The 12,296-nt window shown below is 37.3% G+C and overlaps 1 protein-coding gene and 1 pseudogene across 1 annotated transcript; both read left to right on the forward strand.

Moving 5' to 3' along the window:
- Positions 1-1,148: 1,148 nt before the first annotated feature.
- LOC110907995 (diacylglycerol kinase theta) lies at positions 1,149-2,551 on the forward strand. Its single transcript, XM_022152902.2, has 2 exons — positions 1,149-1,806; positions 1,905-2,551. Exons 1-2 carry the CDS (start codon positions 1,440-1,442, stop codon positions 2,357-2,359), a joined length of 822 nt encoding a protein of 273 aa, XP_022008594.1. The 5' UTR covers positions 1,149-1,439; the 3' UTR covers positions 2,360-2,551.
- A 2,990-nt stretch (positions 2,552-5,541) lies between these two features.
- On the forward strand, positions 5,542-6,432 carry LOC110906350 (annotated as a pseudogene).
- Positions 6,433-12,296: the final 5,864 nt, after the last annotated feature.

A 12,296-nucleotide genomic window follows, 5' to 3' on the forward strand; every position in this document is an offset into this window, starting at 1 on the left:
TCACACAATAGATCCTTAATTTAAAACCCTCGATGAAAAACCCCTATCACCCAAACTCAAACCTAAGACCTGAAGGGAAAAACTCACCCAGACCTAACTATTTACTTATCTCCTTCTTTAAAGTATATGTTATACATTAAAATTAACAAGCATTTCACGTTATTCTAGAATGTAAACTACGTAATTAGACTAGTATCACTGCCGCTATCCTCTTTGCCGCAGTGGTTATATTAGATTACCTATATATTTTTAACTTCTTTTAACAATTTAACAAACCAAAAATTACAGATTTCAATTCAATTGACAAAACTTTCTTTCTTTTAGACAAAATATTTGAGCTTTGGTTTCTTTATGTTCCTTCTTAAAAAAAAAAAATCGTGAACCACCTAAGTAAGAAACCAAGGTATCAGAATCGATTAGTTATACGAGTAGATGTCTATTCTATATATTCTCTACTTGACTTTTGTTGTACAATAACATGCATTCGTACTTTTACATGACATTATTGTTGAACTGTAACAAAAAGAGAGAAAGAAGCACATGCAAAGAGATCTTTGTAGCAAACATATGCCGTATGCGCGCCTCAAACTAAAATTTCTCATTTTAACAGTCAGATTTTTATACCCTACGTTGAGATCTAGACCATTGCTACACAAACTCAAACCGGAACATACTCATCTTCTTGTTTTAATCAATAAGGTCATAAAAACTAGCTAGGTATAAGTTGTTTATGATATTTTATTTTCAAACAATAATCAAATTCTACGATCCTAAACTACATCATTGTCCAATATGAGACTCAAACCCTTAGGGGGGACGGGGCGCCCCGTGGTGGCCATTTCTTCACGCGTTGTAAGCGTGGAACACCGTCGCCACCGGTGGTTGATCACGCGTGGATTTGAAAACGCGTTGAATATTTCACGCGTGAAAGAAGTGAAGAAGTTGAGGGAAATTGTTGGGTCGTGAGGGAAATTGTTGGGTGTGGTGAGTGATGGGCATTTCCACTAAAATCCATCACTAGTGATGGAATAATGCTTGATGACATGGTAGAACTTGATTGGATGTTGTGAGTGATGAGTGATGAGCGCCCCTACCCCATAAAGTCATAGGAAGTGACACCAATTTACACATCCTAATACCGCTAGCCCTTTTGGTGTTTGTGTTATATGCACGTACGGGGTTTTAAGTTTTAACTATATATATTATTGAGATTTAATTAAAACGGATTAATTTTGGCATATTTTTTTATGTAAATTCATTTTTCTTGAAATTTTAGACTAGTTGTGTAAATATGGATAGAAAAGTGTAAAATGATCACTGATGGGACTGATTTGTTGTGGATCCTCACCCTTAATTGAGTAAAGCATCCTTGCATGAAATAGTACTTTGAAGCACCATAAATATTCATTTCCTCAGCCATCTACCCTCATCTTTCGACGATGATGAACAAGAGGAGCTCCATGAGAACGTCTCAATCATTTCAGCAGACGAATAACAACGCTGCTCCATTGGGCGATCGTTATAAAAGGTCTATTTCCGCCGTAGACCTATTCCCGACTTCTCCTGATCAATCTCAACAGGTGATGCATCATTTCACTCACTCCCACCACCCCATCGCGCTCGTGAACCTGCTGGATACTTTCACCTGCTCTGGCTGCAAAGAGCGAGGCGGTGCGGGCAAGAGGTTCGCATGTCAGATGTGTGATTTCCAGCTTCATGATTTCTGTGCCTTGTCCCCTCCTTTTCTTAAATCCCACCCCCTTCACGCTCACCACCAACTTGTCTTTTATACCAAACCCAAAACAGGTACACAACTAATTAATATCTCTCTCTTTTCATGTGTTCTTAATTAATACATTCGTATATATTATTAACTTATTATTATATATGTATGTTTGATGAAGGGGGGATTCGATGGCCCACATGTAACGTTTGTGGAAAGGCAACAAGAGGGTTTATGTTCAGATGCAACATCTGCCACTTCCAGATGCACCCATGTTGTGCTATGCTTTCTGACCAGATCAACTACCCGTCTCTGCACAGGCACCCCTTGAACCTCTTGCCTCCTGACGATCAGCCCTGTGGAGAGTGCAACAGAAAGAGGTCTGGGCGCCTATACGGGTGCAGGGTTTGCGGGTATCATCTCCATGCAGTGTGTGCCAAGGACTTGATCAAGGGGCTCAAAGTGAGCAGTGAGAAGTCGGGGGTGCTGGGACCGGCCGTCCGGTTCGCTTCACAGGCGGTGATTGAGTTCATCGGGGGACTCATTGACGGAATAGGGGAAGGGGTTGGAGAGGCTCTGGTTCAAAACGTCACCAGGAGTCCAGCTGGCTACAGTTGTGGAACCAGAAGAATGTAACCAACAAATTCCAAACCTACTTTTTTCTATTCATGTTCCCTTATTAATCATTGTCATATACTCGTTTGACATTATGGCTACTTGTACCCCATACAAATGCATTATAGTGTTGTAAATTATAAGATGTGATCGATGACGTAAAACAAAGTATCATTAATTGTTGTATAATTAATTAATTTATTATTGCTAAAAGAGTGTCCCTCTTATTATGTAATAGCCTTCTCTTGAATTTATCATTGGGATCATTGGGTTAGGATTTCAACTTATGGGAAAATAAAGACTATCATGTGTACTTATACAACATATAAAATTGTAAAATAAAGACTAATTACAGAAAATCTTGCCATTTTGGAGGTCTTTATCCATTTGCGATGTGGAATCAGATCCCTTCCTTTTCCTATTTTCTTACCCACATTGACGTGTTAACAAAAAATAAAATATATAGCATAATGAAATTAAATCTCTTATATATAAAATTGAAAAATAAAGTCCTAAATGTCTCATAATAAAGTAAAGATTTTGTTGTCTTTCTCTAAGGGGTTGTTTGGCAACATCTGAATGGTTAAGTGCTAAACCAGTAAAAGGTCTGAACCATTAAGAGCATGTGTAATGCTTAACCGTTCAGATGCAAATGTCTGACCAATTCAGATTAGAGATCTTAACCATTCAGACTCTGTATAAATCTTAACCATTCAGAGGCAAATGTATGAACCATTCAGACATCTGCTGGTGAAACAAAGAGTCTGAACCATTAAATGTTGAACCAGTAAGAGGTCTAAATCATTAAGAGCCTCATTAAGAGGTCAACAAACAGCCCATAAATGTCTCAAAATAAAGTAAAGATTTTGTTTTCTCCAAATTTATTAGGAGACTAATTACTAGTCTTCTCTAAGGGAAAAAAACATGTTATCCTCCAATATTGTCATCAACAAATTACACACACAAACTACATATTAATAATTGGGCTCATCAAAATGGATCAATCGATAATTTATTCGGTTAAATATGTACATGAGAATTACAATCTACTAAAATCTTTCAACCTGATATGAAATAAAAAAACGAATATATAATACTTTTTGGAAAATACTAATAGTTACAAACATGATAGAAAAAAAAAACATTACCAACTATTTTTTGTTCAAAGGCTAAATTTTATAAAAGAACAACTAGCAAGCAACCAGTTGTGACTAAACAAACAATTTGAAGAACAGAAACAAAACCGAAAAGAACTCATAACAATAGCAACTATGACCATTCACAACAAGAAAATCTAAAAACATCAAAAATCCACCAAATAGGAAAACCTATAAACATTCAAAAACATTCACACATCGTCACCACCGTTTACATTCATTTGTATTTGTATACTTTTTTATTTTTTTAATTACTTTACTAGAAACAATTAAGTGTTTTTTATTAAGGGGAAAATTCAAAATTTAAATTTATTAAAAAAATATAGTTTGAGGAAATTTTGAATGTTAATTTTTGAAAAGATTACGATGATAAAGTGTTACAAAAAAAACAATATAGTTTTCAAAGTTTAAAATTTGTAAATATATATATAAAGAATGTTTTTTTCTAATTGAGACCCAACCCACCCACCTAGCTTCACTCACCAACCACTGGACGCACCATTGTCTAATTTTTTCTAGTTGTTGAAGATAAACACAACCCAAAAAATGGGTATAAACAGTAGGAAAAACAAGGGGTAAATTACACTTTTCGTCCTTTATCTTTGTACTGAATTACAATGGATAGCCTTTAACTTCAACAATTACAGTCACAGTCCTTTATTTGAAAACTCGTTACATCTTTCGTCTTTTAGCACTAACTAGGTTAAAATTTTTAATTAAGACTATTTATATAAGGGCACTTTGGTCTTTTTTATCAATCTAATTAAAATACAAAATTAAATTAAAAAGAAAAAACATCAAATGACGAGTCACAACTTCCCCAAATTATATTCACTGAATTGGATGAAATGACACTACCCTCTGTCTACTTCTACAACACTTTTCATCCAATGATTCTATGAACAAATCCTACCATTAATGGATGAATCAACCACCATTCAATCATATGCCATCGCTCCACCACTCCCATTGCTTCTAACTGTCATCCATTTTGATCTCCTCCTCCATTTTCCACCTCCAATTTCCCATATCTGAGTTGCCCTCCAACTGTTCGATCCTTTGCCTCAAAGAAAACGATGAACACATTGACTGGATCGAATCAGTACCCACTGAACGTGATTCTCCAATTGAGTTCCAAATGTATTGATCAAGCACTCGAAATCTGATAAAGGTAGAAACCCCCTTTCCAATCTGAGTTTCAACACCCTAGTGCTTATGCTCCTATGGATGTTGAATCTATGGCCGCTGATGTTAATGGGTTGCAACACTATCTCCGGCACCGCCGCCGTGGTGGCAGCAGAAGCAGAAACGGTGAAAAGTCTTCTCTTATTAGATGAAATAGAGATCTGTGTATTTGGGGTTTTGTATTTCGGCCCAGAAAATAAGAAAGGCGACAACTTGGAATAAGGGCTTGGGGATTTGGAGATGAAATAGCCGATCCCTGTGAGTTCAGGGATTTTTCATGATTCACCTAGTGCTGATGCTCCTATGTAGGGGTGGCAACAAAAACCCAACCATGATATTTTGGGTTATTTTGGGCCTTTTTAAAAAATGAAATAAGTTATAATGGGCTGAGAATTTAGTCAAGATGGGTTAGAATGGGTTTTAAAATACTCATTTAAATTCTAACATGGGCCAGGATGGGTTTTTCACTATCCAACCTAAAACACATCAGACTTCATGACTTCATACGGGAGTTGTGTGACGCTTTTGAATCCCCTTCGTGGATTAAACTCTAAATCACCATCTTCGTCGATTTCAAACTCGTCATCACGTGACTCGGTCTTCCTTCCTTCTTTCATCACCATATTAAACGTTAACACCCTCTCTACTATGCACAATCAACCTTTGAAGACGCATTTTTAGCTGTTTACAGGTAATTCTGCAACAACCATTTGCGTTTCTTGATTGTGTGATTGTAGTTCTTGTAACTAAATGAAGAAATTGCACTTTCGTTGCCTTTTAATTGAAGTTTTCTGATGGTGAAAATGTTGAAATTGCTATGGTTTAGAAAATATGGTTTCATGCCCACCAAGTGTTTGATGATTTGCTTACTCGGTTGTGACGTTTGGATTGACATGTTTTTGTTTTCGTTGCCTCTGCTGGTATCCCCAGCATTGTTTTCTTGCCTGCTTTGTTTTCTTGCCTGCTGATAAGATTTCCATGGCGCAATTGGTGCAGCCGATTGCCAACGGGGCGTTTGTGTTGAGCTTGGATACCGATTTTGACGGGTGTATGCGGTTGGTTAGGGAAGTGACGTCTGAATTGCCGATTTATTTGGCGAATAGTTTGAATAGTCTGAGGTTAGAAGGGCAGAAAACGGCTGCGATTGAGATCTTGCAGCAGTTTGATTGGGAAGTACCCGATTGGGTGATTGTTCCGGGTGGGAATTTGGGGAACATATACGCGTTTTACAAAGGGTTTCACATGTGCAAAGAGTTGGGATTAGTTGATAGGATTCCGAGACTTGTGTGTGCTCAAGCTGCAAACGCGAACCCGCTTTATTTACATTTTCAATCCGGGTGGGAGGATTTTAGTCCTGTGTAGGCGAAAACGACTTTTGCATCCGCTATCCAGATTGGTGATCCGGTTTCTATAGATCGGGCTGTGTACGCGCTCAAGAATTCGAATGGGATTGTTGAGGAGGCTACTGAAGAGGAACTGATGGATGCGATGGCGCAAGCGGATGCAACGGGGATGTTTATTTGTCCGCATACTGGTGTTGCGTTGACGGCTTTGGTTAAGCTTAGGAATAGTGGTGTGATAAAGCCTACTGATAGGGCGGTTGTGGTGAGTACTGCACGTGGGTTGAAGTTTACGCAGTCGAAGATTGATTATCACTCTAAAGCAATCCCGGAAATGGCTTGTAAGTTGGCTAATCCGCCGGTGAATGTGAAGGCGGATTTTGGGTCGGTTATGGATGTTTTTTTGAATTTTTTGATTTTTTTTTGAATTTTTTTGATTTTTTTTATTTTTTGATTTTTTTGAATTTTTTTGAATTTTTTTGAATTTTTTTATTTATTTTTATTTTTTTGATTTTTTTGATTTTTTTTTGAATTTTTTTGATTTCTTTTGAATTTTTTTTATTTTTTTTATTTTTTTTGAATTTTTTTTATTTTTTTGAATTTTTTTATTTTTTTGAATTTTTTTTATTTTTTTGAATTTTTTGACAAAAACCTATCTTGACCTAAACCCATTCTAACCCATCTCTTAATAAACCCATCTTAACCCAAACCCATTCTAACCCATGCCCATCCTAACCCATTACCCAAACCTACCCAACCCACCCATTTTGCCACCCCTACTCCTATGGATGTTGAATCTATGGCCGCTGATGTTCAGGATGTAGCTGGTAACTCGGTGAAGGGATTGTTAAATTGTTATTTTTTTAATTTTAATTTTGTATTTTAATTAGATCGGTAAAAAGACCAAAATGCCCTTATATAAATAGACTTAACAAAATTTTTTAATCTAGTTAGTGCTAAAGGACGAAAGATGTAACGAGTTTTTCAAATAAAGGATTGTGACTGTAATTATTGAAGTTAAAGGCTATCCGTTACAATCCGTTACAAACATAAAGGACGAAAAGTGTAATTTACCCAAAAACAAGAGAAAATGACACACAGGCATATAAAAACATGAAAAAAATGGTTTACTGGTGATGCTCTAACAACATAAAGAAATGAACTAGACAAACGAAAACCTACGAAAAGAATCCAAGAAGAAAATATGCATGTAACATCTACTACCCACAACCGAACCCACAAGCCTAAAAGCTCCAAATATTGCACCTGAAAGTAACCCACTTCCCACTATCAGTATCACCAACCACTACACATTTGGAGCAAATAGAAAAATTCCATATTCGTCAAACAATTTCTGAAGAACTACGTTAGTTCTTCTATTTCATAACATGATGCCCTAGCTACTTCTATACAACGTGTTATACTTTAAAAAAAAAGGAACTACCAACTAATACATTTAAATTTAATATTTAATATTCTTTGGATCATGATAAATTGATAATGGACTTGGGTTTGAGGGGGAAAAGTATTGGTTTGGGTTTGAAACCGGTTCTTATTCATTCAATTCCGATTTGGTTGGTTTCAAAGGACAAGTATCTACCCCAAACCGGGGAGAGTATTGGTTTCAACTGTTATAAAATAGTGGGAGTTCCCAACGCGATGCAACTTAAATTCAGTTTCGATCGATATTGGTTTGGTTTGTTATGATACTGGCATTTCGTGTAGCAAGTCACAATATGCCCAAAATGATATCAACAAGTGTTTTATATCGACTGAAAATCATACAAATGAACAGTCATTATATAAAGTTATGATATAATCAAAGCGTAGATAAAAATAAGTATTTTTATCCAAATTATTTATCAATTAAGATAATAAATAAGTACTACTGCCACTTTAGCGAAAAAAAAAAAAAACAAAGGAGTGGGATAATTAATAATAAGTTTAATTAAGGTTGAAGGGGATATTTGGTAATTAGGCTTTTTTTTATTTTTATTTTTGAGGGGTTGTTAGGTTTTTGGGAGGTGGGGGTTAGGCTTTTTTAGGTTTCTATGGGTTAGGTTTTTTTAGGTTTATGGTGTGTGTGTGTGTTGAGGGGGGGGGGGGGGGAGGAGGGAGTTTACGTTTTTTTTTTTTTGTGAGTTATAGTTTTTTTCTTTTTTTTTTTTTTTTGGGTTTGGTAGGTTTTTGGGTTGTGATGGATGGGGTGGGTGTTTAGGGTTTTAGGTAGTGGTGGGGTAGGTGTATTTTGTTGTGTTCACATTGGTTCTCAAGCATTCATAATAATACGTTTTTGGGTATTGTTTATACTCATTTTTCCATATCATCCATTTTTCCTTACTGTAGACCTTGTTTTGTGCCCCATGTTTGAGATATGTTCTTCTACAAAAATGATTAAAAACAACCAAATGGTGGGCCACCTTGTCCTTTTAATTATATATTATTTAGATAGAGAGAGATTTTTTTAGAGAGTTAATTACTATTTTCGTCCTAGTGGTTTGTCAAAAATCACTATTTCAGTCCATTAGTTTAAAAATTGCGATTTCAGTCCCTGTGGTTTCACTTTCGTAACCATTTCAGTACACCTCGTAACCATTTCAGTCCCTGTACCTAACAGAATAATGGATTGAAATGGTTACAAAAGTGAAACCATAGAGACTGAAATGGTTACAAAACTGAAATCACAGAGACTGAAATCGCAATTTTTAAACAAATGGACTGAAATAGTGATTTTTGACAAACCACAGGGACGAAAACAGTAATTAACTCTTTTTTTAGAAGGTGTTGATGATGTGGTAATGTTTTTGGGTATTTTTAAGTTTTCTTATTGGGTGAGTTTTAGGTGTTTTTGAAGAATGAATATTTTTCTGATGTGGCAGCTAACAAGGCACATTTTTATATGTTTTTAAGTCTCCTTATTGTGGATGGTCTAAGGGTGGTTCTTGCATGAACCTTACCATATATATGTGTGTGTGTGTGTGTGTGTCTGTTTTGTTTAAAAAGTATACATATACCAACTCCAAGATATGTCTATTTACGAAACAATTTTTATAGTTTAGTGAGTCCAATACCGATTTGATTTTTAAAAAATAATAATAATAATAATAATAATAATAATAATATAATAATAAAACATTACGGAAGGACACTGAAGGGGTATGGTCCCAGATCTCGCGTCAGCATCGACCGCGAGTGACCATTACCCTTATCAAAACCCCCACTAGCTAGCAACCTGCTTGTGCCCATGCGAGTACGCGTCGGCACAAAGGTTGAATCCAATCTATCTAGTAACGAAGGAGGACTTACATGGAACATAAGAACGGTAGAGTGGTGCGACATAGCATCACATCTGGTGTATGAAAACGGAAGTATTCACAGCGATGCGGCCTCGCACCGCATCCAGTGAACACTTCTATCAATACAAGAAAGCCTTACCTTGGGCATAGAAGAAGATGAACATAACGATGCGGCTGGCACCGCACCATATGGGCATTTTCGTCACGACAAGGGATGCAGGCAAATAGTCTCCGCGGACGACGATGCGGCTAGCACCGCATCTCGCGTATTCCTTGATCGCAAGTAGGAGACGCGGTAACTTCAGACGTTACCGCATGTAGCGATGCGGCTAGCACCGCGTCCTATGCACTCAACAAGTGGGACTGACACCACAGTGCAAGTGGCACCAATGGCAGTTACCTGTCAGAGCTACGTAAGCAATGGACTGACGTGGCGTAACCTCCACAACCGACAAGCCTGACACACCTGCAAAGGTGCAGCACGTCGTCAGTCCATCCATCATCATCCTCCTTCACTCCTCGGCTATAAATACCAACCCCAAACCAGGTTTGAGGTATCTCTTCACAACTCTCTCACTACTACTACTATCTTACTTTGCTTCCCAAGCAAACTACTGATTCTCACGCCGGAGAGTGGTAACAAGGAGCACCCCCCACCCCATCCTCCTTGTTACGAGTCACGGCTTGTTTCCTTGTGCAGGAGATCAACCACCGGTGATCCAGCCAGCGATCCTCGAGAGGAAGGGATTAACCCTTCTTGACGAGACCAGTGTGTTAACCCTGCCCGGTTAACCATTGTTGTAAGATTAAATATTATTATGTTTAATATTTAATCTATAGCCATCTTAATCATTTACATTATAGAGATCAAAATATATTAGAACCTATTATTTAAATTAGTTGGTAATTGTTGATGGACCATATTACCCTTAGTAACTAATTAGGTTTCCTCCTGGGTGCTTATATAAAGAGAATAAGGTGGAGGTTTAAGGGTTACTCAGTTTCACAATTCACACCCCATAAGCCATAACATCATCACGAAACCTCCTCTCCTAAACCGATACCCTTTTCGGTTTCTAAGTCACCATCATCAGTCAGCACCCTAAGGAGGAACCGAATCAAGATGACAGGCATGTCGAACTCTCTCACAGGATTCTCCTCTGCACTATCTGCGGTGACAGGTATGATTCATATGTTTTCCTTCATGCTTAAACAGAACTGAACCAACATGTGGTATCAGAGCATATGTTGATTAGTCAGTTCTGTTTTCGTATCCATAATTCTGGGATTGAAACTTGGAAAACGGAATTTTGAAACCATAACAGCCGATTACGAGTTCATCAGGTTGCGACTCGAAATCATGATTTTCGATGAAAAGGATTAATTGTTTGTTCACCGAATTAACTGGATCATGTTTTAGCCGAAATCTGTTTAGTAAAATTATTAAAAATTCAGGTTTTGGGTTCCAGAATTTTATTTTTTTATGATTAGGGTTCATCATGTTTATGTGAAAATTCGAATATTCTGTTATGTTTTGGAATATGATTTGGATTATTAAGTGTTTTTCCTGATTTTGATCTAATTTTGTCCTCTAAAATTTTTAGAAAACTGTTAAAAGATAAAGAGATTGAAATTTTCGAAATCAGTTAACAGAATTAGATCAGCTTAAACAGGAAAGGATATCTTTTAATCCCTTAGATTTCGAATTTTCGGTTATGATATCAAATTTACAGCTGTTAGCGAGGTTGCTACTCGAGACCACGAGGTTGCTACTCGCAACCATGAGGTTGCTACTCGCAACCATGAGGTTGCTACTCGCAACCATAACGTCATTAGTCGCAATCATGAGGTTGCTACTCGCAACCAGAATGTCATCACTCGCAACCATGAGGTTGCGACTCGCAACCATAACGTGACTAGTCGAAACCGTAGTTGCGACTCGCAACCATAACGTGACTAGCCGAAACCGTAGTTGCGACTCGCAACCATAACGTCATTAGTCGAAATCGTGGTTGCGACTCGCAATCTCATTATTTTAAGCTGTTTAAATGTGAACTAAAGAAAAATTTTTTTTCGGGGCCCCGCCCCGAACCCCGGGCGGGGGCACGCTGTCCCCCGCACCCCCCATCGAACTCACCGCGGAGTTCGATCCGCGCTAACGGGTGGTTTGCTATTAAATAAATGGTTTTGTAATTTACTTAGTTAATTAATCAGAATCAGATAATGTAATGTTTTACAAAACCAGAAATAGCTTAACTTGAATGAGCTTTTGATATATCATTTCTGGCCAAAGCTGACTTGATACATCTACTTATCATTCAAGTATTACGAAAGCTATGCTAAGTGTGCATCCTAAGCATGAATGTTTTAATATCTGGCCAAAGCTGATTTAATTCTTTCATAGATGGCATACTTAGCAAGTGCATAACTAAAGTGATTGTTTCAATTTCTGGCCAAAGCTGATTTGTTACAACCACTTTGCACATATGCTTAAATGATTACACTTCTGGCCAAAGCTGTTTTGTTTTCGTTTAAGTAGAATTTTTAGTTAAGTCTATTATTTTGATGTTAGTAATAGACATTATCACAGCTTCATTATGTAAAATGGTCATTATTTTGCCTGCCTTAGTTTAACGTGCCCATAGATCACATTAGAATTTCTTCCTTAGTATCATAACTTGCTCATCTTATTTCCACTATCAGCACCCAACTGCGGGATTCCACCTTTGACTGGTGATAACTTTGCTGCATGGAAGGATGCTCTCATGCTTACTCTCGGATTGCTTGATTTTGATTATGCTCTAAGAGAGAAAAAGCCAGCGGACCTTACCACTCAAAGTACTGCTGCTGAGCAGTTAACTCATGAAAAGTGGACTAGGTGTAACCGCATGTCTCTCATGTTTATGAAGCAATCCATAAGCAATGCAATCAGGGGAGCTATTCCTGATTCTGAAGATGCTAAAACCTACTTGGAGCATGT

The sequence above is a fragment of the Helianthus annuus genome, chromosome 14, assembly GCF_002127325.2.
Source record: "Helianthus annuus cultivar XRQ/B chromosome 14, HanXRQr2.0-SUNRISE, whole genome shotgun sequence".
Taxonomy (NCBI): domain Eukaryota; kingdom Viridiplantae; phylum Streptophyta; class Magnoliopsida; order Asterales; family Asteraceae; genus Helianthus; species Helianthus annuus.